The sequence below is a fragment of the Podarcis raffonei genome, chromosome 4 (genome assembly GCF_027172205.1).
Source record: "Podarcis raffonei isolate rPodRaf1 chromosome 4, rPodRaf1.pri, whole genome shotgun sequence".
Taxonomy (NCBI): Eukaryota; Metazoa; Chordata; class Lepidosauria; order Squamata; family Lacertidae; genus Podarcis; species Podarcis raffonei.
Window position 1 is genome coordinate 97,445,108 of NC_070605.1, and position 27,902 is coordinate 97,473,009.

Sequence of the window (27,902 nt, forward strand, 5' to 3'; positions counted from 1 at the left end):
CACCTCCCTGCCTTCCCTAAATGTTTTCAAAACAGGAACAAAAATTCCTTAGGCACGTAAGAGACTCCCAATCTATCTTGGGCAACTTACTCTTTTATTAAATGTCCCACTATTTTTCTGTACTATCCAGAGCTTGCCTCTCTTTATTGCTCTTTTGTATTTAGTGCTTCTCTCTCTTTTGTGTTTGGAGTGTGGAGGGGTAAAAATGGGCCTGTACACTTCATTTAGTGGAAAAAGTAGACTTCACCACCCCCTATAGCAAAACGAGCAATCATGGTTTGGTTTGTTTGTTTGTTTGTTTGTTTGTTTGTTTGTTTGTTTAGCAAAGCAAAGACATGCACAGCTGATTTGACCAACTGACTATGAACAGTGCTTCTCTTTTAAAAGCATATTTCCCCCCCTGAAATCCGTGTGCATTGACAGGAAAGTTATATTGCAGTGTTTGATTTGTGATAGCCGTTTCACACATGCATGAATGCATGCATGGATATGCATTATGAATCAACCTTTTTTGCTTACACTCAGAATCTGATTGATCACCATATTTGAGAGAATTACGAAATACACCCCCCCTCACCACCCCAGGTCAGATAGTGGTACTCTCAATGGGATCGCTTTCATCTTTTCCTTGGAGCTTAATTTATTTGTTCATATCACCTGGAGCTCTTTGTTTTTTAAGGCACCTTTCTGCAGTGAACACCCTGATTTGGATTGCATTAGTTGCTTTGTTTTTACAAAGTGACGCAAAGTGAATTACAAAACGAACAGTAAACGAAATATAAAAATAAGAGTAAAAGCAATCTAAAATGCTGATAGATAATACACACACACACACACACAGTATTATTTAGTATTATTTACTAGCCCTTTTACTCAGAGACTACTCCAGTCCACTAGCACCAATCTCAAAGGCACAGCTATTTATCTCTTTCTTTAAGCCCTGGCCCTGATATCTAAGCTGCCTCTGACACACTTTCCTATCTTGAGCATAGCTTATGCTTGCTTCTGCATACCTGGCCCTGGGGTTGGTTCATATATCTGCCACAAGCCTTGATGACCTAGGCTATACTTGGGAACGTAATGGCATGGAGATTATAGTATGGCACATTATGAGCACACTGCTTGGAAACATGCTACAAATATTATTAATTATTATTATTATTATTATTATTATTATTATTATTACCAGCCCTTCACCATAAGGTCTCAGGCCAGGATTCAACTATTTAAAATGCAGCATTAAACACAGTTTAAAATAAACAGTACATGCATGGCCATGAATGTCTTAATGGGAATAAGTTAGTGAAGCAGTATTTTGATTAAAGTTTTCTCAGGTACAGGTCATGTTTTAAGTTATAGGAAAATTTGTGTAACTATCCTAATAAGGGAGCGCTAGTATGGCTGATTTTTAATTCCACTAATTTGGGATGGAGTGTCTCACTCCCTGAGCTTGCTTTGGATAGTTTTTTTTAGCTTGCAAATGTAAAAATAAATTCAGCAAGCAGTAGTGGAGAGTTAAGGGTTAACATTATAACTTAGAGCATGCAAATGCCTTCTGAAGAACACAGTGATGGCTTTGATAAGCAAACTGTCCAGAATACACCACATACACATAAGAATTGTTCAGTTCAATTTTTTTATGTAACTTGTAGGAAAAAATTGTTTCCAGTAAGTGCAATCTTGTGAGTTTCTGTAAGATATCTAGAATGTACTTTATCATCATATTTACCTGCTATGCCACTCACATGCAAAGGATTGCTTTAAAAAGCCATTTCATTAAAAGGAAGCTCTATTGCCTGCAAATACCAGTGTTTAGCATCCTATTCACAGCACTTTCAGCCACTAAACGTAATTTCCATTTCAGTTTTCTGCAACTTGTAGACTGCAACCTATTCAGCATTTAATATATGAACTCTGAAAAGGCATCTTCATAGTCTCTTAAGAAATAAGTAATATATTTTTTTAAAAAATCCCAAAACTCAAGAGAGACTTAATAGATCACAATTATATATAGAATTGTAGAGTTGGAAGGGACCCTGAGGGTAATCTAGTGCCACCCTCTGCAAAGCAGGATGCGTGCATCTAAACATCACTGAGTCTATGTAGAGCAGCCCATGGTATCTTTTAATCTGTCTCAACACTGTCACACATCAGCAGCCAATGTGGTAGTATGTGTAGCAGAATTGTTGTCTGTACATGCTCACAGTGTATGCCACTCTGGGCAAGTATGTGAATTGCTGTACATTAAAACTAGAGACTAAAAATCCTCCACAAAACACCTTGTTACCCAAAGGCTGTCCCCTCAACAGTCCATAACAGTAAAACACACACACACACACACACACACACACACACACACACACGATAAATGTCTAGAAAATTAGTAAATAGTGAGTTGTAAATCTCAGGACTAATCAAAAACCTTTCACAAGTGGCCAAAGTTCGTTCTTATTTCTGTTATTTGTTGATGCAAGATCATGCAACGATTGGTACCTCTCAATAAATACCATGCACTTTCATCAGGACCATCAATCCCCAGTCAGCAGTTGGGGGGATAATACTGCTGACCTACCTTACAGGGCTGTGATAAGGATTATAGTGTGGTAATGCAGGTGAAGACTCTGAACTCTTTGGTTGCTATGCCAAATGTTAAATATTAGGGAAACAGCAATAACTCCACGATGTAGCACATGTTTAGCAGAAGGTCCCAGGTTCAGTCCCTGGCATCTCCAGCTTCTGCTGGAAGACTCCCGCCCAAAACCCTCGAGTGGAGAGCTGCTGCCAATGACCCTACTGACCCGATGGACCAATAGTCTTGATGCAATGTAAGGCTGGTAGTCAGTGCCATGAATCATCTGAAGTGGAAGGTAGAAAAGCTAACCACACACACAGCTGTGCTATTCGTATCCTATGCTGTCTTCAAGTCAGTGTCCTGAAATCTGAGCATGTCAGCTGTGCAGTCCCACTTGGCAATTCCACCTGTAGCAACAATGAGCTGAGCAGCTTCTCGCCAACCGCTGTACCTTGTACTACTCTGTCCCTTCCATTCACACCACTTCTGCGCAGGTGATATTTGTTCATTTATTGCACTATGCCAGAAGGAAGCCGAATGTTGATGGCTCCAAAATGTGGGCTGGGGAGGAATTACTCTGGTTGGACATGGGGACGGATGGGTATATCAGGAAGTCAAAATAATTCTTTCCTCAAACCATGAACTTTTTGGAATACAGTATCCTCTCAATTCAACAGAAAGCTGTTTTAGTACCTTTAATAAAAATAATATTTTACATTCCAGAAAATGTTTGAGGAGCAATGTGTTGCTTTAAAAATCTGGACGTTTTCTCCTGGTTAATGTTGGAAATGAAACTAATGGTGGAAATGAAACTAATTTATGGAGGGATTTCTGAGCTGTACCAAGATTGCCATCACAAGACTTCTTAAAAACACTTACATTGGTGGCAGGAGAAATAGCAGCAGATGATCCTGCCTTTTTCAGGCCACTGGCTCATTTAGCTCAGGTCTGTCCATTGGGACCACCAGCAGCTCTCCTTTGCCAGCACAGCATCCTCCATGGGCAAAGACTGTGCTAAGGATGGAACCTGGGACCTTCGGCATGTAAAACTGCCAATATACAGATATATTTTGTACTTGGAAGACTCTGTTCAGCTGGGGAAAGTTCAGAAAGGGGCAAGCAATGGGGCCAGTGGGCTGGAGCAGCTCCCCTGTAAGGAAAGCTTATAGCATTTGGGGCTTTTCGGTTTAGGGGAAAGGCATGTGAGTGGAAACGTCATAGAGGCATATGAAATTATTCATGGGGTGGAGAAAGTGGATGGAGTTTCTCTTACATAGGACTTGAACTGGGGGCAGTCGCTGAAGCTGAATGTCGGAGGATTCGGGGCAGACAAAAGGCAGTGCTTCTTCATACAACGTATAGCTGGAACTATGGGATTTGTTCTAACAAGAGGCAGTGAGGGACACCAACTTGGTCCACTTTAAAAGGGAATTGGACAGATTCATAGAAGATAAGACTATCAATGGCTTCTAGTCATTATGACTACGCCCTACCTCCAGTATTGGCTGTGAACATCAGTTGCTTGGGATAAGGAATGAGAGTACTGTTATGAGTGATGGCTCCTCCCGAAAATGTTCTCTATTCCCACTCCTTTTGTGCTAATTATGAAAGTGAGAAGGAAATTGGGTTGCCGGGCTTGAGAACTCCAGTAAATACATAAATACATATTTATTACTTTTTAATGCAATGCATTTTGCCCTTCTAGGGATGGCAGGTGGCGCTGTGGGTTAAAGCACAGAGCCTAGGACTTGCCGAACAGAAGGTCGGCAGTTCGAATCCCCGCGATGGGGTGAGCTCCCGTTGCTCGGTCCCTGCTCCTGCCAACCTAGCAGTTCAAAAGCACATCAAAGTGCAAGTAGATAAATAGGTACTGCTCCGGTGGGAAGGTAAACGGCGTTTCCGTGCGCTGCTCTGGTTCTCCAGAAGCGGCTTAGTCATGCTGGCCACATGACCCAGAAGCTGTACGCTGGCTCTCTCGACCCATAAAGCGAGATGAGCGCCGCAACCCCAGAGTTAGTCACAACTGGACCTAATGGTCAGGGGTCCCTTTACCTTTACCTATTTTGCCCTGCTATTCTGCCAAAAATGTTCCCAGAGCAGCTTACAGATCAATAATAAAAGGAAGACAGTCTGTGCCTTAATCTAAGAGGCATGGCACCAATGGAAGAAGAAACTGAGAGGGGAAAGGGATCCAAGCAGACTCAGGAACCTACTCTTAAAGTCTCAGAGTTCTTATAAGAACTTTTTGGGATGGAAACAGTTGGACAAGAGGTGGAATCTAAAGTGCATTGGGAGACCCAGAGCAATGGACCTGCCAGCTTCCTTATCGTGAGATCGACATTTGCAAACACAAATTGAAGTTGGCTATGTGGTATGATAATGGGGAGATGTCACTTCTATTTTCTATCAATTCAATCAAAAATAATAGCCAGATGAATAAGTCAGCATATGCTTCCAAACCAGAATTTGCTACCATTTCAAACTATACCTTTTCTTAAGTTGATTTAAGTTATACCATCTTGTTCCTCTGGTCGATTTAAATTAGTAGAGCAGCTGCCTTGTTCATTGTATTCAGCTGATTGAGGCGGCCACTGCGCCAGTCGCGGCCAGCCACCATATTTCAGTTGTGTGTTTTTTTAATCATGAAAACCTACACAATGTAGCAGCAAGAGGAACAGACACATTCTTTATAGATCAGGATCTCTAGTGGTAGATCTTTGCAAGATTTGCAGTAGATCAATAAAGTGTTCTGATTGTTTAACAATAGCAACAGAAGTGCACTTTATTTCTTTTTTTAAGTACTGCTGAAATGAATAAAATGTAGGGGAAACCAGGAGTTAACTATGACTATGAGCTCAGTTCCAGTCCTGAAAACAAATTTCTTGGCTAAACACATGCTCAGGGGCACCCTTTGCCTCAAGGGAACGTGTATGGGTTGTATTCAACAAAGTCCAAATGAGAGTAAACCCACTGCAATTAATAAACCTATGCTAGCCATGCCCATTAAATTCAGTGAGTCAGCTGTGAGCGGAACTAGCATTGACTGCCACCCTATGTATTTCACATGCACATGGACAAGTTGCTGTGTTGCACCAAATTCTGACTGGTGGGACTTGGGGTTCTAGTAAAATAGAAGCAGAGTCTGAGTGATCTGACCAACTTGTTTTGATGCTTGCCTGCGTTTGCAAGCTGTGAGGCCAAACCCAGTGCTAAGCCGGACGAAACCCCTTGCTATAACTTGGGGTTTCCCCCTTCCTTTTAGCTGCGGTTCCAATGCAAACCCCTTCCCGAGCAGGATTTAAACCCTTTCAAATTTGGCCTGTTAAGGATCTGGCCTGTGCAGCCAAAAGGGTTTTGCATGCCTGTACTGTGGTATAGCATTCAGGTACTTCTCCCAGACGCAAAAATTCTCTGGCACTGAAAAGTAGGTTGTGACACTGTTTGAAATTTCAAAATCTCTTGCAAATGAACCCTTAAGGTAATGCACTTTGATCCTTGGGCAGGTAACCTCAGGTAGAGGTGAACTGTTGATTGTGAAAGAGGTGCCTAGATTGCCATTCCCAAAGACATACCAGCTTTTCATTGATAACATTTAAAAAATATGTAAATATATGTATTTGGAGAGTCCCGTTCATTCAAGTAGACCAAGAATTAGAGAATATGGTGTGCAGTCCCAAAATAGATCTCACTGGGCCAGATATAGCTTTGGAAAGAGCATCTCTGTCCTGGAATGACCCCAAATGCACCATTTTTAAATTTATTTTGTCCCTTTGATTTAAATGAGATAAGCAGGTCATCGTGTTTCTTGCATTCAGTTGTGAGCATTAGCTTGTACTTCAGTATACAGAAGAGTACAGCGGCATCTCACCCTTGCTCTACCATGGCCAAACACCAAAGATATTTGTTCTAAATAACAGTATAGGGCATTACATCACAGCAGTGGAAGGATGCAATCCCATGGCAAGATCTGCTGGGGTGAGCAGCTTAGGATGCAGTGGATCTCTGGTTCGCCTGGTTGACGCCCCACACAGTCAGAGCTAAGTCCCCAACCCCAGCTCAGCCAGTGTAATGTGGTCATCCTGGAGAGCCAGTGTGGTGTAGTGGTTAAGAGCGGTGGACTCGTAATCTGGGGAACCGGGTTCGCGTCTCCGCTCCTCCACATGCAGCTGCTGGGTGACCTTGGGCTAGTCACACTTCTCTGAAGTCTCTCAGCCCCACTCACCTCCCAGAGTGTTTGTTGTGGGGAGGAAGGGAAAGGAGAAGGTTAGCCGCTTTGAGACTCCTTGGGGTAGTGATAAAGCAGGATATCAAATCCAAACTCTTCTTCTTCTTCTCAGTCAGGGCTGAGCCGAGGCTGCTACAAATTCCCCAAAATGGGTGTTCCAGGAGCACTTAGGCCAGATCCTACGCCTGTTCCTCTTGGTCACAGGACTGGGCAACTCAGCAGAGAACATTATTTTTAAGGCCTGTTTTCCCTCTTCCAGCAGCAGCCCCACTGCTGAATGGGGTTTGGATCTGGCTTCATACCAGCTTCCTGTGATTGAATTGCCCCCCTAGTTGCAGCAGAGGAAAGGAAGAATTGTGGGGGGCTGCCCCCTTTCCTGCCCTGCTCCTTTCCCAGCTAGTCATTAGAGCAACTTTTAACCATGAACTTGAACCCAAGTTCATTTTTTCCTCCCCCCAATCCATTTCCCTTTTGCGTCATGTCTGTTTAAATTGTAAGGCTGCTGACAGGGACTGTCAATTTTTAGTGATTTGTGAGCTGCTCTGGGAGCCGTTTTCTTGGTCTTAAAAACAGAATTAAAAATAAATAATATTTGAATAAATAAATGATAGAAGCAGCTACAGCAAGGAGGAAACTATGGCAGGGAACATCTGTGGATTAGTGTAAGGCCTCAGATTCTTGTACTCTCACTCTATTATTATTAGAATAGTGTTGTGATTGAAAAATATGTTTCCCATAAATAAATGAAACTCTGTGGAGCTATCTGCAGGAAGCTGGATAAAATAACTTGAAATTATTATTTGCTTATTTTATGAATTGCCCATCCTGTGGTTTAAGCTTGGTCTCTCAGTAGTCTTTTATAGTCTCATATCTGGCTCCAGCAACTATTTATTGATAAAGGAGTTGATTCTTTATGTGGCTGAAATATGCCTCCTAATGGCTAATGTATTTTAGCTTTTTGTATTAGTTTTTAGTAATGTATTTTAGCATTTTAGTTTTAGACTGTAGGGCAGAGGTAATATTTCACTGTAGTTAATAGTTCATGTATATCATACAGAATATATCCATTTGCCCTGAGAACATGAAATACACCCACCATTCTGATGAAGACTGCCACCTTTTATCAGAAATATGTTCTGAAAGTTATGTAGAAAAATGTAGCAGCTGCATATTTTGGAACTGTAGGCTCCATGCTGGTGTAGTGTCTCATAGTCCTCAGGTGATGATATAGGACTCAAACCTTATACAGTGGTGCCTCGCAAGACGAAATTAATTCGTTCCGCAAGTTTTTTCTTCTTGCGAGTTTTTCGTCTTGCGAAGCACGGTTTCCCATAGGAATGCATTGAAAATCAATCAATGCGTTCCTATGGAGACTGTCCGGGGACAGAGGGGAAGCGCCACGCGCCTTCCCCTCTGTCCCTGGAGATTGCGGGGCTGGCAACGGGGAGAAGCGATCTTCTCCCCGCCGCCCCTTGCTTCAAAAGAGGTCCTGGGACAGCGGGGAAGACGCGCTGCGCTTCCCCGCTATCCCCGGAGCTTGCGGGGCAAGCTTCGTTTTGCGAAGCAAGCCCATAGGGAAATGCGCCTTGCGAAGCGGCTAAGAAAATGAAAAACTCCTTCGTGTAGCGAGTTTTTCGTCTTCCGAGGCATTCGTCTTGCGGGGTACCACTGTACAGTCGTACCTTGGTTTTTGAACACCCTAGTTCTCAAACGTTTTGGCTCCTGAACGATTGAACCCTGGAAGCGAGTGTTCCGGTTTTCAAACGTTCTTTTGGAAGCTGAACGTCCGATGGGGCTTCCAATTGGCTGCAGGAGTTTCCTGCAGCCAATCAGAAGCCGCACTTTGGTTTTTGGACGTTTTGGAAGTCGAATGGACATCCGGAACGGATTCCGTTCGACTTCCAAGGTATGACTGTACCTTGAACTTTAAAAATCAACCAAGAACATCCTAAAGTGTCCCCAATTAGATCTTCATAGTGGTTGCATTTCTCATAGCAGTTTCCTTCAACGTTGGGTCCCCAGATGCTGTTGAATCAGGGAGAAGTAATTTGGCAGTTGTCACTTTTTCTTAATCCTAATTGTGTCATTCTGACTGACAAACTAGTTTAATATTAACTATGATAATATTTACCTTCAAACCATAGTTAACCATCGCTGGCTTGTTCAAACAAACCATAGTTAATGCTTACTATAATTGTGGGTCCAAACTACATGGCAATCTGTGGTTAATCAAAAGCGGAAGCAGAAGCTTCTGAATATCTGGCCACGCGGGGAAAAGCAGTGCACAAGCCTGGAGCTTGCTGCAATTTGTTCATCTCATGCTAAATTATGGTGTGCACATGCATATAAATTTTACATCTTCTACTTTAACTGGAAAACAGTGTATAGGCAGCTCCCCACTTGCACGCAACCATGCACACATCTGGTGCCAAGACGTGTGGAGCACCCTGGAGAATCCTCTTGGTTCGCATGAAGGCCCTCTCCAGAGAGAAGACGTCCTCTTTGGTCTCCTGGAAGGGCTTTGTTGAGATGCTCATCTGATGTGCGGGGAAGTGGCTGCTGCGCTACCCCACATGTCAGCTGCTAGGCGGGGAGGCTGAGCAGCCTCAACAAAGCCCCGCTCCCCCTCCGCAGAGCTCAAAGAGGATATCCTCTTCAGGTTCCAGGTAGTGTCTCCTTGCAAGCCGCTGGGACTCTTCAGGGTGTTCCCCACTTAACATGCATTTCACTGAAACATGCGGAGGCCCAGAACGTAACTTCTGTGTAAGTGGGAGCCTGTGCTAGATTTTGGGAGTTGAGGCCTCGAGAAATTTACTTTCAAGCAGCTCACTTGGTGGGTCAGAGCTGCGGCAAGAGTCTCCTGGCAGCAGCATCTTTGCTACTTTCCAGGAAGGGCAGCTGCATGGTTGCGGCTGCGTGGGCGCACTGGCAGAGCCAATGCAGCGTTTCTGCTGAGATGCCCATTCAGCGCTTGCTGAATGGCAGCAACCCTGTTGGCCTGAAGGCTATTGCTGCAGCTCCACCCCACCAGGCAAGCAGCTCCTGCTTCAAGCAGTTGAGTTTTAATAATAAATCAGCCTTGTAAATAAGTCCACAAAAATTACTAGCCCATTTCATTAGCCTTACGGTGCTTAAATTAATAATTTGTGACCCTGAAAGAAAAAAGCCACCAATTCTTCCTTGCCTAATTACCTGGAGGCGTTTTCCCTTTTATTCAGCCTGAGAGCAGCCTGTTTGCAAGCTTGAACTACATTCCCTAATTGGAGACTACTTTTCAGTATTTGTGGATTTCTGGTTTCTTACTACTACTAATCAGGTTAGGGTGGAATCTACACACACACACACACAAAATATGGGGTTTTTTAAGCTTAAAAAAAAATACAGTGGAGCGTCTCGGAAGCCGAACGTTTCAGAACCCGAACGCCGTAAACCCAGAAGCAAATGCTTCCGTTTTCAAACGCGCCTTGGAAGTTGAACGGCTTCCGAGGTGCGTTTCTCAACTTTCTCCATTCACTTTGATGATCGCCCATTGCACCTCGGCTGTCGAATGTTTTGGAAGCCGAACGGTCTTCCGGAACAGATTACGTTCGACAACCGAGGTTCCGCTGTACATTGAATTTTCCATAAGACTCACCATCTAGTGTCACATTGTATATTGCACTTAAAACACTCTTACAATGTTTTATTTGCAGCTGTAGAGCTGTGTCCTAGCTGACATATTGGGCAAATATTCATGGATACATCTCCCTTCCCAGGTTGGTCTCTGGTTCTAAAGGCAACAGCATAGGGGAAAGTGCCTGTGGAAGAAATAATGATGTGGCACAGGAGAACCCCAGCTGAGCGTGGTGCTGGGGTGGCGCCATTCAGAGATGGCAGCCGGAGTGTCCCCAGCTCTCAGCAACATCTGTCAAGACAGAGGGCAAAGGCACAGGGCACAGCTGGGGGCACAGGGGTGAGTTTCCTAATACAGTGGTACCTCGGAAGTCGAACGAAGTCCGTTCGACTTCCAAAACGTTCGGATCCAAAGCGCGGCTTCCGATTTGCTTCAGGAAGCTCCTGCAGCCAACCGGAAGTTGCGTCCAACGTTCAGATTCCAAAGAACGTTCACAAACCGGAACACTCATTTCCGGGTTTGCAGCGTTCGGGAGCCAAAACGTTCGACTCGCAAGGCATTCGGGATCCGAGGTACAACTGTCCAGGAAGTGATTGGGAGCACACACCGTTGTAACAAATGAGCACCGTTATTCTTAAAAGGCTCGTATACTACACAAGTTTTGTCCATAAGAACATTAGGTGCATCATCTGTGTGCTTTCATTCTGAGGCAACAACATAAAAGCAAAAGCGGGGGGAGAATAGTCACTTCATCAGAATTGAATAGCACACCCAACAATGTTGTTGCTGTTTTTTCTTTTCTTCTAACAGATAATCCTGAAATAGTCAACAGGAATGGGATGGAATGTCAAGAGGCCTCGATGAGGACAGCAAAGCATTGTTACTGTACATACTACCCTGTCTCTTCAATAGAATTGCCACAAACTGCATGCTGAGTAAAGAGTTTGTTCGTCTGGACAAATCACAAAAACACTAAAGAGCTAGTGCTGCTATATCATAAAATGAATATTAAATATGGTATGCTTAGTATATTCCAAACTAATCTAGTTAACTATCTGATGCCAGCTGTGATGGTTCAAGACTTTAAAAAAGGGTAACATTTTACTTTTAAAGGTTTTATACAGCACCGTTTACTTCTTAGAAATATCGTCTTACCGCCATGATTATAGCTAATGTAAGTAGTCCTATTCATATATTATTGTAGGGTTCACAACTTTATGAATCTTTCAATGTTAGCAATAAATGATTTACATTGGCCACTAAGCCCAAGGTCCAGAGAACCAGCTAACTAGCTCCACGTGGGCCCCGGCCACTTCGCAGGGCAAACTGCTTCGGAAATTGTGGAGAGTTCCCAAAGCTGTAGGTGAGACGGCAAAGGGGGTTTTCCTGCTCAAAGGAAGTGAGGGGGGGATCAAAGGCCCCTGCTGAGCACGTGCAAGCCCTCGGGTGCCCACCCCAGTCACCCTTTGGATCTTGGCCAATCTTCACCAACTGCAGACTTAACTTTTAACCCTTTGACCACTTTGTACTCTCTTAAAAAGCTCACTTCTCTACTAGGCAGTTGATGCCAAGGCAAAGGAGGTGATGTGAAAGCCGAACCCTGTATTCCTGAACATCACCCGTTAAAAGCTCCAAGGCAAAGCACAAATTGCGGAGATGCACACGAGCTGATTTTGGGCAGGTGCGGAGAAGCTGTACTGGAATCGTGGCATTCTAGAACTAAATTAAACCTTTGCACAGTATGGTTTCCATACCCCAAACAAAGTCTTGACTATGTTATTTTACAAAGAGAGAGGATATTTTTTAAAATAAAGCCTTTGCAAAAGTGCCTAAATTTTGCCACATCAGACTTGAAACTATGTGACACTGATGTCTATAATTGAATTTACACCAAGTGATTAAGCTTTCAGATTTGCAATCAGGTTACCAAAAATAAGAACTTGTTATGAAATAACTTCTTCCCAATTAAAGAAATGGGTCTATAGGTGAAAAGATAGCAAGATATTCTAATTTAACTCAAAATGGAATAATTGAAACTGAGTCATTGAAAAAACTAATAAGTGACTTTAATCTAGATGACTAGGAGAATACTGAACAAAATGTAGAGAGAGCTTCAGTTTAATCCATTGTTACTGTTGCCGTATTTTTAAAATCAGGTTTAAGAAGTTGTAACCGGATTACAGCACAGAGAAAGAAACTAGATCTTTTAACCTTTTTTTCTTTAAAAGCTTATTTTATGTCACAGAACTATGAAGATATCTTTAATACAGCTATATACATATTATATATACACATACATATATATGGACAAAACAGATTTTAATGTTTACTTTTTTAAAAACTGTATTGATTTACAAGGTAATTATATACATTTGATTAATGTAGGAGGTTTGTTTTTAAGATTTGTTTCCTACACTGTTGTACCAAATATGTCACATTTCACATTTTATATGTTGCACATATATCAGACAAGTACATAGTTTTTAAATTATTGTTTATAAAACAAAAAAGCAGCTGTTCTATGGAAATATGTATAATTGTTTGAAACATCTGGTTTTTTCCATGTGAACATTATAAATGATTGCAGTATTTTAACTTAGACTTTTCAGATTGATTCTAAGCTACTTAGCTCTGGCGACACTGCCTACTCAGAAAGACCAGAAGCACTAATTGATTTTTTTGTTGATGAAATTATTTTTCAGTGTTAATCTTGCTTTTCAAATGTCTAATATCTGTTTATATTCAAACGATAGCTTCGATCACCTAAAAGAGGGGGGGGGGCAAAGAACCCAAAATCTGATGGTAAACATAGTGTTTGTAATCTTGCATTAGTTTTAATTTGTGAGGAATACGTATTTCTTTTATCTTTACTTGTAAATTTTCTCAGATGTTTAACCTAGGTTGAGAATATGGCCGTTTACCTACATCTGTAGTTTGGGTTCTTTTTTTTTTAAAAAAAGTTGCATTTAAACATTTGATAGTTTATTGGACAATACTAAATGGCAATTTATGTATGTTGTTTAAATATTTAAACTGTAGAAAGAACGTTTTATCGGACATTATGTTTAAACAATTATTTTCTTAGAATCACTGCAATGTTATGTTCTATACATTAATGATCAGATCAAACGTCATTATCTTTATTTCCTCCTGAACCAAGAGAAAAAGAGAGATCCTATTTTTAAAAAGAGAGAGTTCCATTGTATTGACATATAAGTTTGTTCTGTTTCTACATTTCTAAAAATATTTATGTCAAACCGCAATCCACTGGCTCCAAAATAGCTGCGTTGTCTCAATGGGGCTAGGCTGGACTAAGTGGTTTGAGAATCACAGTTTTAAGAGCATGAGTCACAGAGGTTGCACAGGCAGAGAAACCAGCGGCAGCTAGAAGGTGGCCCACACAAACCACTCCCCAAATGCCCTCCAGGAGCCCTGACTAAGCTTTCAACCTGCATTGTTTTCCGAGTCTGTTGCATCACCCCATTTTGCTTTGGTCTACGCTGCTTCAACAGCCTCTGGCTCTGAAGTGATTGATAATTTTATTATTAACAACATATATTAATCCACTTGCCCCTGGCACGTTCTCACCTGCAACTTTTAAAAACCCTGCTCCTTACATACTGTGCCAGCCAGGGCTGGCCCAACCCTGAGGCGAGGCAAGGCAAGATCCAGCCTCCATGGGATTTGTCGCCAGCCTCTGCTGCTACATATGCTTTGGAGGCAGGATCTACCCCTCCTGAGCAGCTCCCGCCTCCAGTGCCACTGTAGAAGTCATCGAGTAGAAGGCTCTGCTAGTCTGCCATCCCTAAGGATGAAATGGCAAGGGCTGCCTTCTGGGGTGTTTGGGCTCTGAACCAACCCCATGTGATTCCCAGCATGACCCTTCCCCGCCCCCCCCATTCCCAATATAGATATTCACTCCCTCACCCCTTACTCCCGATGTAGAATTGTAGAGTTGGAAGAGACCACGAGGGTCATCTAGTCCAACCCCCAGCAATTCAGGAATCTTTTGCCCAACATGGGGCTCGAACCCACAACCATGATTAAGAGTCTCATGCTCTCCTGAGCTATTCCTCTCCTTGCTCCCAATGTAGAACTTCACACACCCCCCTTCTTCCCTGATGGGCGGGCAGGGCACCATTTTGTGGCTGGCCTCAGCTGCCAAAACGTCTTGGGCCGGCCCTCATGTCAGCCCTGCACTCCAGAACCGATTCCTCCTTTATCTCTGCTCCAGCCACCCAGCTGGTCTTCATATAGTGTTCATTCCAGCCTCAACCTGATGTTCTAACCCTTAAAGCGATACGCATTTTAATGCTTGCTTTCAGCCATTTGGCATCTAAACATAGGACTTTGTCCCACTGTTTGTTGCTTGCCTCATTTTACTGTTTTGGCTTCCATCTTCAGCCCGCAACACAAGCCTAATCCTGTTTTCCATTTCTACCACAACGCATCCCATCAGCAGAACTAGTAACAAGAACTTCTCATTTTCACCCGCAAAGGAAGTCTAACCCTGTCCTTTTCAGCAAGGGCTACCTAGGAGAGCAGAAGTCACGCAAATGCATTCAAAGATACCTGTCTCTAGGACAGCAAAATCACTGGCCCAGTGTGTACATCACATTAAACCAGGAGTCAGCAAACTTTTTCAGCAGGGGGCTGGTCCACTGTCCTTCAGACCTTGTGGGGGGCCAGACTATATTGGGGGGGGGAATGAACGAATTCCTATGCCCCACAAATAACCCAGAGATGCATTTTAAATAAAAGGACACATTCTACTCATGTAAAAACACACTGATTCCTGGACCGTCTGCAAGCCAGATTTAGAAGGCGATTGGGCCGGATCTGGCCCCCGGGCCTTAGTTTGCCTACCCATGCATTAAACCATAGTTTAAAGCAAATTATGGTGTGTTTGCAAGCACATGCTGCTAAGAAGGTTTTCAGTGCTGCTTTTCCACTGCTGCCACCCTGTGGACAAAATAGGCCAAAATCTGCCTTGTCTCGTCATTCAAACCCAGGTTTGTGGTTCATTTCTCCCCCAACAAACCACTAGTGGTAAGCTAAAAACAGATTTTGGCTGGTTTGGAGAGCAATGACAATGAGCCCAGGTTCAGACAACACAACAAGGCCGACTCATTGTTTGATCCACAATGGGGTAGGAGTGGAAGAGGAGCGCCCACTATCTCACATTAAGCCGCAGTTTGTTTTAAGCTAAGATTTAATGTGACATGATACCCAAGCCTGGTTTCCTTCTGCCCATTCTCAACTGCACTTTGTTTAGTCTCAGTGCCTCCTGCTTTTAATCTGTGCTCATATAGTAAAGAAAGAACTAGCGTTAAAAAAAAAAAAGTATACAAGAACATAATTTTTTATTTATTTTAGAGTAGTTTTGTAGAATACATTGAATCTGGAAAGATCTAAACCTATTTTTCTGTATAAATATTATTTGCCAAAACTTCATTTATATTTTGGAAAAGAATGTCTAACGATGGTAAATCGACCTTACATTGGTTTGTTGTTGTTGTTGTTTTTAATACTCCTTTGAAGCAACCATGAAATGGGCCAATATAGTCAGCAAGTACTGAAGCCGAGACATAATTTCAAGTGTCTTGGGACGTCTCTGTATTTTCTATAAGAGCACTTCACCAAAATACCTTAATTTGCCCATACAAAATGATCAATGGTGACATTTACACTGCATCCTTTGCTAACAGTTAAATAAACCCCTTCTCTTATTCCATGTACTGTAATTATTTAGGAGCCTGATTTAAATACTCATTTATGAGTTGGTTGAAATATTATTTAATTACCCAATGTGCAACCATGGAAATAAAAAGAAGCATTTTAAAACGATTCTGGTACTTCAGTGTTATTTCATTGTTGTGACATACTGAGAAAACGATTCCAACAAAGGAAAGTGGATCGATGAGCCTTGCGTTTAGAAAAGCTATAGGCAATAAATATATGAAGAAATGCTGGAATTTAGGGTGCTTTATCAGACCGGAGTTTATGCCAGGCACCCCTGGCATTCTCAATCCACATGCAATGCTTTTTAGTCAGAACAGACTGGTAGATCTGCACTGCTGGCACAATCATTCTTTCACAAATTCAGAACTTCCTTCCCTTTTCCGTTTGGCACAGACAAAGAGCTATCTCAAAACGCCCTACAGGTGATGATTTTCTCTGTACCAGGGAGCCTGAAATAAGGGAAGCCAGAGTTCCCCTTAGAGTGACTTCATGGAACGGCTGAGGCCTCTCAATGATGATCAGACAAAAAATGACTGCTCTTGTAGTCAATTGGTAAAGGTGAGTTCTTTTGTTGTTTAGTCGTGTCCGACTCTTCGTGACCCCATGGACCAGAGCACGCCAGGCACCTCTGTCCTCCACTACCTCCCGCAGTTTGGTCAAACTCATGCTGGTAACCTCGAAAACACTATCCATCCATCTCGTCCTCTGTCGTCCCCTTCTCCTTGTGCCCTCCATCTTTCCCAGCATCAGGGTCTTCTCCAGGGAGTCTTCTCTTCTCATGAGGTGGCCAAAGTACTGGAGCCTCAGCTTCACGATCTGTCCTTCCAGTGAGCACTCAGGGCTGATTTCCTTAAGAATGGATGCGTTTGATCTTCTTGCAGTCCATGGGACTCTCAAGAGTCTTCTCCAGCACCATAATTCAAAAGCATCAATTCTTCGGCGATCAGCCTTCTTTATGGTCCAGCTCTTACTTACTTATGGAAGTGAGAGCTGGACCATAAAGGTGAGTCCTAGAACCCAGCAAACGTACCTACAGCATCTAGCTTGCTGTGCCTTGAGAACAGCCTAGCTGAGAACTAGGCTTGAAACGGAAAGCAGAGACGCCGATCCCTGAACAGTGATCTGCTCCTTCTACAGTTCTGTAATACTCTACAATTCTATGATTCATGGAATTACATATTTTCAGCACAGCTGGGATCCTGTATTTAATTTTTAATTTGATATTAGACCATCTTGAGGCCCTCTCTCGCACCTTAAAAACAAACATCCACAGTCATACCTTGGGTTACAGAAGCTTCAGGTTGTGCATTTTCGGGTTGCGCACAGCGTCGAACCCAGAAGTACCGGAATGGGTTACTTCCGGGTTTTGGGACATGCGCGGAAGTGCCAAATCATGACCCGCGTGTGTGCAGATGTGGCACTGTGGGTTGCGAACGTGCCTCCCGCACAGATCACGTTCACAACCCAAGTGTCCACTGTACAAGGTCTCTGTGCAGCGTTACCAGGCTGCAGATCTACAGCCATTCCTAACATCTTCAGCCTAAAGGTGGTAAACCTGTGTGGTCTTCCAGGAACTATTTCTTTCCTTGCAGTTTTACCCCATTCTTCCTCGGAATGGAAGTGTGGAGCTGCTAACAATACAATATTGCAGGTAAGCAGCACCGCACAGTAAAATGTACAAGGCAACAGTCGTAGAGAGCAAAAATTATAGCCTCATCAAAAAAAGGTGCTTTCATCCCAAAGGCCTGGGCAGATAGGAAGGTTTCTACTTTTTGTGCTTAAATGTGGCCAAAGTGGAGAACCACATGTTTTATGGGAGTTCCATAACAGATGGGGGGAAGTGCACCAGTAATATTTCCTCCATTAACAGAAGCAGCGCTATAGTGCTCATGTCCTTCTTGTGTGCTTCCAGTAGGAATCTAATTGGGCACTGACAGCAGGTTATACTGGACCAGGTAGGCCCCTGATCTTCTATCCTAGCACATGCTTGCCTGTGACCTTCCAGTTCCACACAGCCATCCAGAGAGACTTCTGCACCCTCAAACAATTCCATCCTTTCTCTCCTAATGTCATATACTGCTGGAGCTGTCTTGCAGAATACCTTTAAGTAAAGTCACCTCCCTCATTTCAGATATCTCCTCAAAATTTATTTTCCCATATTCTGCTTGCACAATCCCAGCCCCAGTGGCCTAGTCTAAGGCTGCCGCTTATTGAATAGTAAGCCCCATTTAACTCTGTGGGGATAACTTTTGATACGATGGTGTAAGTTTAAGTATAAGCAATGGAAAGTACTGCACACTTCCCTGTCGTGTGTGTGTGTGTGTGTGTGTGCGTGCGCGTGCGTGCCTGTGGATGGTGCTCAATGAATAAATATTTCGCCCTCCAGAACTAACAGCTCATGTAGAAAAATTCATTAAAATGAATCAAATGTCACAGCCCTAATCATCCATTTGGCTAAATCTAAACTTGTGCCAGCCATGAAAGCTGTAGCAAGAGGCATTTTAATTACAGTGAGGGCTACTTATTTAAAAATTACTGCGGTGTCAGAAAAACACTGTGAAATGGGTTGAGTTGCTAAATCTCTTTGTCTTCTATTTAGTTTTAAGAACATTGCACTATTGTTCTGTATGAGGCAAGTGACCCATCTGGCCCTGTATTACCTGCAATATCTAGATGCCTCAGATGAAACATACCAGTACTATTGTAGGAGAATCCACTGTCAACCATCTGCATCTTCTAGCAATACAAGTGATTATCATTCCATTGCTATTCTGCAATATTGCCTTCAATTCACTTCTGTCACACAAATCCCAACATTTCTGAAATATGGTTCCGCAATATTTTCATGGTGTGCAAAGCTCACACCGACACAGTGAACGCGAGTAGTTCCTGCCACCTAATCTCCCACAGGAACAGAATTTTGGAATACCAGGAGTTATATACCAAACACACACACACAAAAGAGTGATCAGTGACCTGTGTGCATGCTCATAACATGATCATTTACTGGTTGGTGGAAGGAAACAATGCAAACTGAATGCATCCCGTCACTGGTGTGGACAGAAAAACTGTGACCACCCTGGAACATACAGAACTATAGTGCTATAAATGAAGCATCAGGAGGGGCACAGTATGAACCATGAAACTAGGATGGCTCGATACAGAATTTGTCCAGACCCTGGCATGGCTGCCGTACTTGCCTGCTAACTCTGGCTTCCAGTCACTGCAGCTCCGTTACCTGGCAACGCTTAAGAGGTCAAGAAGTGAGAAGCAGCAGTGAAGGTGGGTTGGCTTTCATACATTAATTTAAACTAATCAGCCAACTCTTTTGCTGCAGGTCTCTGGAATTTCTGTATTCCCCTCTAAAATAGTCAGCCTATATGCAGAACATGATAGGAGGAATTAAGAGATTCCGCCCCCCTTCCCTTAGCCATAAGATGATGACAAACCCACCACATCGCAATTAAGCCTCGTTTCTCATTAGCTTTCTGAACTTCATCATCACAAATTCTACGGTCCGGTTCACACAAGTAAAAAAAAACCCTATTTTGTCAAAGGGTTATGTAAGGCAGTAAACGTGTTTTGCCGCTGGCAGGAGAGAAACACTTCTAAAATGTTTTCACAAGGTCTCAGAACAGTGCAGAAGTTTGCAGTATCCTGATCACAGCCGCGGTTCTTTCCTGAAGAAATGTGCTTACATTTTGAATAGTACTGAGGTCCTATCTGCGGAGAATTGTGGTGGCACAGACAGAAGTCAAACTAAAGAGGACCCCCCTTTTTTTTACCCTTTCTCTTTGCTCCTGTCAACACTTTGGGCCCCTCCAGACATTCTGTTTATTGTGTATTTATGATTATTTGTGTTCATGACGGTATTGGGGCAGTTATATGCAGTTATACGTGATCCCACTTTCAACACTCTTTGCTCCTGCAAGTTTCATGGTGGATATACTGCTTCGTTTCCAATGAGTTTTGGGTCCTGTAACTTCTTGCTGAAATCCCGTATTTTGCAAGTGTTAATAGTTTGTTTTTGTCTCACGCTTGTTGCACTATAGCGCAAGAGTGCCCCCCTCCAGATAGCAATTGTTGGTTTTTAATATTTTGGTTAAAGGGAAATATTTGATACGATAAAAGGAGAATGTCCTGGGTGCCTAGATCCAAATTTGGGGCAAGTATTTTTTGGTGAGAGAGCCCCAGCAGATATTTAAAATAGCAAAATAAAGCGTAGAATCATAGGCTGTTAGACCTTTAAAATATTCCCCTTCTATGTTGCTTCCAAAGCTCCCCACTTCCCTTAGCAAAGAAAGAGACCACATGTTTGACAAGTGAAAAATGTTTTACTTACAAACTCTGCAAAGAGATGATTCATGTACTTTTCCATACAGCAGAAAGAAAAGACAAGCAGTACAATTTAGTTTCAAAATGGTAAATGCTTCTAAATTACCTTATATGTATAGAAACAGAAAGGTGGCTTGGAGCGTCCAGCTTCAATAGCCTTACTGGTAGGTGTCACATGGTGAAAAAGAATAGTGGAAAGTGGGAGAACAAAGGGTTTGCTAGCTCTTCCTCCCAAGGTTAGGGGGTATGATCTAGCTAAGCCAGGCAGGACAGCTTACTCTATGGTCTTAACCCCTTCATGCGTTAGTTAGAGTTAAGTATTTTTTGTATATGAGATTAGATATATCCTATACTAATAACGTGGTGACATTGAGTAAGCATTGCAAAGCAACTGGGTGACCTTGGGCCACCCACTGCCTTTCATCCGAAATGACCCCACAGGGCTTTTGTGGGAATTAAATGAGGAAGAGGGAGTTAAATGAGCTCCTTGGATAAAAGGGTATGATACAAATGCAGTAATAAAAAACAATAGAATAAAGCAACGTAAATCCACCACTAAGGAACTATTATTGGATCAATGTCACGTTGCAGAACAGAGTCTGGAGGGGCCCTTAGAGATTCTTTACAGGTGGCTACGAGGAAACAATCAAAGCCTCCACTACCCCATCGCTTAGCTGGGAAGCATGCAGCTTTGGAAGAGGAGCTTGCAGTGGCATTGCCAAACGCCAAACCGGACCTCATGGAGCAGATATCGCCACACCTCCTCAGCTTGATCCACAAGGTCCCCAGCAGGAGCAGAGGAGCTCCACAGAGAGCCACCCTGACTGCACCCCTTTTCCCATCAGAAGGGTTAATCAGCATGGACAAGGTGGCCTTCAGCTTGCCTGTTTTTCCTGCCTCCCTGTATCCTGTTCCCCTCAAAATGATGCGGCTTATATTTATGCCACCCCCACACTTCAGCTGACGTTGGCTCCCAATATGCAGCTTACAATTAATCTACACACAAATGTACAACATAAAATGAGGGCTATGTTGGCATTTGTGCCAGTCTCTTCTGATCCCTGGCAGTTGGCAATGCAGCCCAGGTTCCCAGCTCTTTCCTGCGGCAGAAAAAGCTGCAGATAGACATGGGATGGAGCTGGCTGTGGCTCTTTGTCACTCTGATGCCAATGGCAAAGCTGACGTGGTTAACTTTATGTTTCAAAATGGGTTAGATTTCCTGGGGTATGCTAGCATGATCAATACTCTCCATTTCTGATTAACTGGAGATTAATACTGATTAAAGAACACAAAATAATTTGCAGACTCACCAGGAGCAAAAAAAACCACCTCCAAACAACCCACCATCAATAGTATTTAGTTACTAATTCACAGAAAGTATAGGGGGGAAGTACGATGGAACAACACGGAAACAGAATGTGCCAACATAAAAACGGTCCTACGTAGTTCTGGGAAGAAGACCAAATAACAAAAGAAAACAGTAATAACATTTTGACCAGCCTCCAGGGTTTGGCCAAGGTAGCAACTGTGCTATGCTTTTTGAGGTTAATCATCATTTTGAGCTGCTTTCAAATCAAAATTTCTGCTCCTATATAATTATAGCTCTTTAAATAAAGGAGCCTGGCAGAACTATTCATCTGTTACTTCTAAATACCATACAACTCCTAGACGTCTTAGAAAATTGGCCTCATTTTTTGTACCAAACATAAGGGAGCCAAAGCTCTAAAATCAATTGAGAGATCTGAAAGCATCAAGATGGAACTTATTTTACTACCTTTTTTATCAAAACAGATGGAGACATACATTGCAAAGCTTCTAAGAACAGAAGCCAATCTGTACTCCCTCATCCTTTAGCCAAGCCATTGAAATTTCACTTAGATATTGCAGAAGGCATTGTTTGCAATCAATATGGGCCAAGACCAGTATTAGAATGTCAGGGTAGCTCTAGTCTTCTTCAGACATAGTGTGGGGACAGAGATCTACTAATAACTAGGAGGCCTATGGCTGCATACACCAAGCCCATGCCCACACCTCCCCACACGTCTTTAGCCTTGCTGATCAAAGAAGGTCTGAAGGGGGGGTTCTGTCCATTTTCATTTGCACAACTAGAGATGCTACTTTATCAGGGTTCCAATTGCACTCAACATGAGAAGGTCAAGAAGGCCTTATGAGGAACGGTTGAAGGAGCTGGATATGTTTAGCCTCGAAGAGACTGAGAAGAGATAGGATAGCCATCTTCAAATATCTCAAGGGCTGTCACATGAAAGATGGAGCAAGCTTGTTTTCTCCTGCTCTGCAAGTTAGGACTCGAACCAATGGCTTCAAGCTCCAAGAAAGGATATTCCGACTAAATGTGAGGAAGAACTTTCTGACAGTAAGAGCTGTTCAACAGTGGAACAGTCTCCCTTGGGAGGTTGTGGACTCTCCTTCCTCGGAGATTTTTCAGCAGAGGTTGGATGGCCATCTGTCATGGATGCTTTAGCTGAATTTCCTGCATTGCAGGGGTTTGGACTAGATGACTCTTGGGATCCCTTCCAACTCTACAATTCTATGATTCTAAGAACAGAGAACGTAGGGCTGAAACAAAAGGGGGTGTTGGGGACAGCATCAGTGCAGGAAGCACCGTGCCTCTTACACAGCTGGATATTTCCTATTCAAGCTTAATATCTCAACAGCACTTCCCTGCTATGTTTTTAGCAGCTCTAAACCTAGACAGAGTCTTAAAAAGCAGAGACACCACCTTGCCAACAAAGGTAAGTATAGTTAAAGCTATGGTTTTCCCAGTAGTGATGTATGGAAGTGAGAGCTGGATCATAAAGAAGGCTGATTGCCAAAGAATTTATGCTTTTGAATTATGTTGCTGGAGGAGACTCTTGAGAGTCCCATGGACTGCAAGAAGATCAAACCTATCCATTCTGAAGGAAATCAGCCCTGAGTGCTCACTGGAAGGACAGATCCTGAAGCTGAGGCTCCAAGACTTTGGCCACCTCATGAGAAGACTCCCTGGAAAAGACCCTGATGTTGGGAAAGATGGAGGGCACAAGGAGAAGGGGACGACAGAGGACGAGATGGTTGGACAGTGTTCTCAAAGCTACCAGCATGAGTTTGACCAAACTGCGGGAGGCCGTGGAAGACAGGAGTGCCTGGCGTGCTCTGGTCCATGGGGTCACGAAGAGTCAGACACGACTAAACGACTAACAACAACAACAACAAATGCTTGAGTTCAGTACATGTTTTACATGCAAACAGTCCCTGGTTCAAACTGTGAAAAGGACCCATGCCTGAAACCCTGGAGAGGTGATGGCAGTCAGTGTCGAAAATAGTAATCTAGATGGACCAATGATCTATGTTTCCAAGAATTCTCATTTAACATATTTTGCTCCCTCAACCCTTCCGAGTAAAACAAACTTATTACTGAGAGCTTGTGAGAAGGCAGGCTGTAAATTTTAATAAAACCCCACCCACTTTTAATGCATCAAATGAAAGCTACAATGGATGGTTTTATTTATTTAATAAATGTATGAACAACTATTCGCAGCACAGTGATCTTCCCACAGTGTCTTACAGCATTTAAAACCATTCTAATCCATATAAAATAGAAAGCAATATTTAATGAAACTGTAGGGATGTTGTCAGGCTGCAGTTTGCGGGGCTGCCAACAGGTGGTGCTACAAACTACAGCATAACAGAAAAGCAACATTAGATGGTGAGGAGTGGGGGGATGTAGAAAGAGGCAAGCAGGTGGCCCAGGTAAACAGGCAGGCATGCAGGCAGTCCTGGCTAGCAGTCAAGATGGACTGGTGAGCAGGCAGCACAGCTGAGTAGAGTGGATGGTGGATGGCCCAGGTGAGCCTGCTGCTAAACCCAGACTTCCGTTAACCTTGCCAAACCCTCTTACAGCTCATGCCCCCCCTTACAGCTCCCTCAAACTGCATACCCTCCAACTTTTCTCTGATGAAAATAGGGACATCCCATTCCATAATAATAATTTTACTATTTATACCCCACACATCTTACTGGGTTGTTCCAGCCACTCCAGGCAGCTTCCAATGTATATAAAAACATAATAAAACATTTAACATTAAAAAAAACCTTCCCTATACATGACTGCCTTCAGATGGCTTGGGGGTCAGATAACTCCATACCCTCCAACATTTCTCCATTGAAAATAGGGACATCCTAAGGAAAAGTGGGACATTCCAGGATCCAATCAGAAACTGGGACGGCTTCTCTAAATCAGGGAAGTCCCTGGAAAATAGGGACGCTTGGAGGGTCTGAAACTGCAACCATTCTCCTTGAATGCAAGGAGCCAGGGGGCGATGATGGGGTGTAAAGGGAAGGGACTGGTGAGGTGTAAAGAGATTGTAGTGGTTTGCAAGGGGAGGATAAGCAGAGTTGGTAAATAAAGGAAACAGCGGTGGCCTTAGTCCTTAGTACAATACATTCATAATAGCAGCAGTAAAAAGATTCCAAAGATTTCTATATAATTTGATCCATTTCGGTGTACCACTGCCAGACATTCCGATACAAGACAAAAAAACAACTGAGGCCATAATCAATTGATTCCCCAACTCCCAAATGAACTAAACCCATTTTCATAGAGACACTGAAAAAGCAGAGCTTTTCAGTTACAGTCAATCTACTGATGGATAATGGGAAATGAGTGACAGTGCACGTTTTTAAAAATTGCACAGCATTGTCTTTGTGTGGAAGATTGAAAATGGATTCCCCACCAGATGTAGTTATGGTTGAGGGTCTGTTACGAAGCGATGTCTTTGCATTAAACTATTTTAAAAAGCAACAACTGAGCTATAAGCTCTTATGAGCTAAAATGTTGTTGTTTTTTTGCTGTTTCAGTTTTATTTAGCTTTATACAGTGGTACCTCGGGTTACATATGCTTCAGGTTACATACACTTCAGGTTACAGACTCTGCTAACCCAGAAATAGTACCTCGGGTTAAGAACTTTGCTTCAGGATGAGAACAGAAATTGTGCTCCGGCGGCGTGGCAGCAGCAGGAGGCCCTAATAATAATAATAATAATTATTATTATTATTATTATTATTATTTATTTATTTATTTATACCACGCCCTCCCCAGCCAAGGCCGGGCTCAGAGCGACTTACAAGCAATAATAAAAACAAGATGCAAAAAATGGTTATGCAATGCTTCTAAAGAGCTTTTTTTCCTAAAAAAGTAGATTTTCTCTCAGTCCAAATGTTTTAAATTATGCTGTTGTCAAGCAGCAAAATCTCTATGTGCGTTTCCAAAGAAGAGCAGGGGAGGTGACTCACGACATCCTAAGGAGCTACTACTAAACACTCAACATACTGAAAGTATACAGTAAGCAGCAAAGCTTAAATCTACAGTACTTAAGAAGAAAGAACATCATGTGGTCAATTTGAGCATATTCTGCTGCTGTGATGGCAGCTTTGAGACTTTGATTCTGACCCTGAAAAATCCACTTAAAAGTCTGCCTCGTGCCGATTTGAATGCCTATAGAATCTATATCGATTCTGTTACTGACAAAACACAGAACTCCATTCAGCAGCAGGAGAGGGGTGAGGGTAGGAGCAAAATATGCGTCATCCACATGGTTGCATTGCTAGTTTTTAATGTCTGTAACAGAAAATTGTCTGTACTAAAAACACACGAATCTAGCGGTCATTTCTCACAGTAAAAAGAATTTTAGAAAAGGGCAGTGGAAATGGAGAGTTAGCTTATACAGGAAAAATAGTTGCTTGCTTGCTTTATATTTTGCATTAATCAGTAAATGAGGCAAGGTGATAGACTTCCTTTTTACCACAGTGGTAGTCATATTCAGAGTAGACCCACACGGATTTCAATGAGTCCACTCAGAGTATGACTAATATTAGCCACCACACATTACTTTTGGTAAAATAAAAAGCCAACCTACTTTTGAAAAAATGAAACAAACAAGGAAAGTTGGAGCCCCAAATGACAATGTGTATGTTGAATGGGAAGAAGTAATTATTCGGGGTACTCTCACCTTTTTTATTAGGACATTTGAGCAGAGATTTCGATCCCTGGGCTCATCGCTGCAGATTTTAACTGATTTAAGAGTGATTTCCTCATATCAGAGCATCCTAGGAAATACAATTCTGTGAAGGGGAAACGGAAACATGCAGCAGGGTCCTCAGCACTCTGACAAATATAACTCCCAGAATTCTCCAGGGAGGAGAAACAGATGTGTTTAGTAAAACAAATATGGAATACCTAACAGTTCTGGTGGATATACAATCTGTGTATAAGATTACAAAATGCTTTTTTGCCCAGGGATTTTGTGTAGTCTCTTCTGCTTCAATAGTTTTGTATTTTTGTTGCCTCTCAGTCTTATTTTTGTTTAAAGGATATTATTGCATTGCATTTTTTTTAAAAAGAAAATGATTGAACACTACAATGGGATCCACTGGGTAAAGGGTGGTCTAGAATTCTAACAAATAAATATCAATAAAGAAAAGCTTAATTCACTGAAAGCTATTTTGTAAAAAACAAAACCCTAATGTTAAGAGGAACAATGCACATTGTTCTGCAAGGTTGCTAAGTAACAGTGGCATGTGCCCCATTGTGACACAATCCCGTTGGCTGACTTGCGACCAAGTGAATTTTTCTTATTCTTATTATTAACTGAATTTATATACCACCCTAAACCCGCAGGTCTCAGGATAAAATCAGAATATAAAACTAACAAGTACAAAACCAAAATAAAAACAACCACCCAATACCCTCCCAAAACATTTTAAAGGGGCATAGGATGCCAATCAAATCAACCAATGAGGATGCCCTGGCACCAGGATGGTGGTGGTGCATGCCTGCGGATCCTTGGATCTCAACTGTTTTCACAAACTAGCAGCACATCCTGTACAATACTTTGTTAAATTTTATCTGTACAATCAGAATGAATTTCAGGAACCAAAGAATTGTATTGAAAAATATGACTTCTGAGCCTTCTGGCCCAAAAATGGCAACTAGGCATGCCGTTTTAGCGACTGTAAGCCTGGTTTAAGGAGTCATTTGGCACCTAGTTGGTATATCTGACTTTCTAACACTGCTTCTCCCATAAGCCATACAATTCAGTGATATTCCTCAAAATCTTTTATTTGCCTCCTTTTCTTTCTGAGTCAAGCATGAACACCTTTCACAGCCACGTTCTCAGTGGGTCTAATTCACGGGTGTCAAACACAAGGCCCGCGGGCCGAATGCGGCCCGCCAGACCTCGTCATGTGGCCCGTGTAGCGCCGGCCGTTCTACACAGGAAACCTCCACTTTACATGCATTCAGGAAACCTCCACTTGCTTTTATATTGAGCACATGCCATCCTGTGATGTGACAGATACAACCGGCCCTTTGAGGGTGACCAAACTGCTGATGCGGCCCCCCAATGAATTTGAGTTT

At 42.6% G+C, this 27,902-nt stretch overlaps 1 protein-coding gene across 15 annotated transcripts in view; it reads left to right on the forward strand.

The window, feature by feature from the left end:
* The window catches only part of MBNL2 (muscleblind like splicing regulator 2), an 80,401-nt gene extending 64,144 nt beyond the window's left edge, over positions 1–16,257 (forward strand). For 11 of the 15 annotated variants that reach the window (XM_053384595.1, XM_053384603.1, XM_053384610.1 and 8 more), the window contains one exon: positions 11,221–11,428. In XM_053384595.1, coding sequence (XP_053240570.1) covers positions 11,221–11,235 — 15 coding nt within the window. In that variant the 3' untranslated portion in view covers positions 11,236–11,428. Of the gene's footprint in view, positions 1–11,220 lie in introns of all 15 variants that reach the window. The other 4 variants (XM_053384609.1, XM_053384601.1, XM_053384604.1 and 1 more) reach the window with 1 other exon arrangement.
* Positions 16,258–27,902: the final 11,645 nt, after the last annotated feature.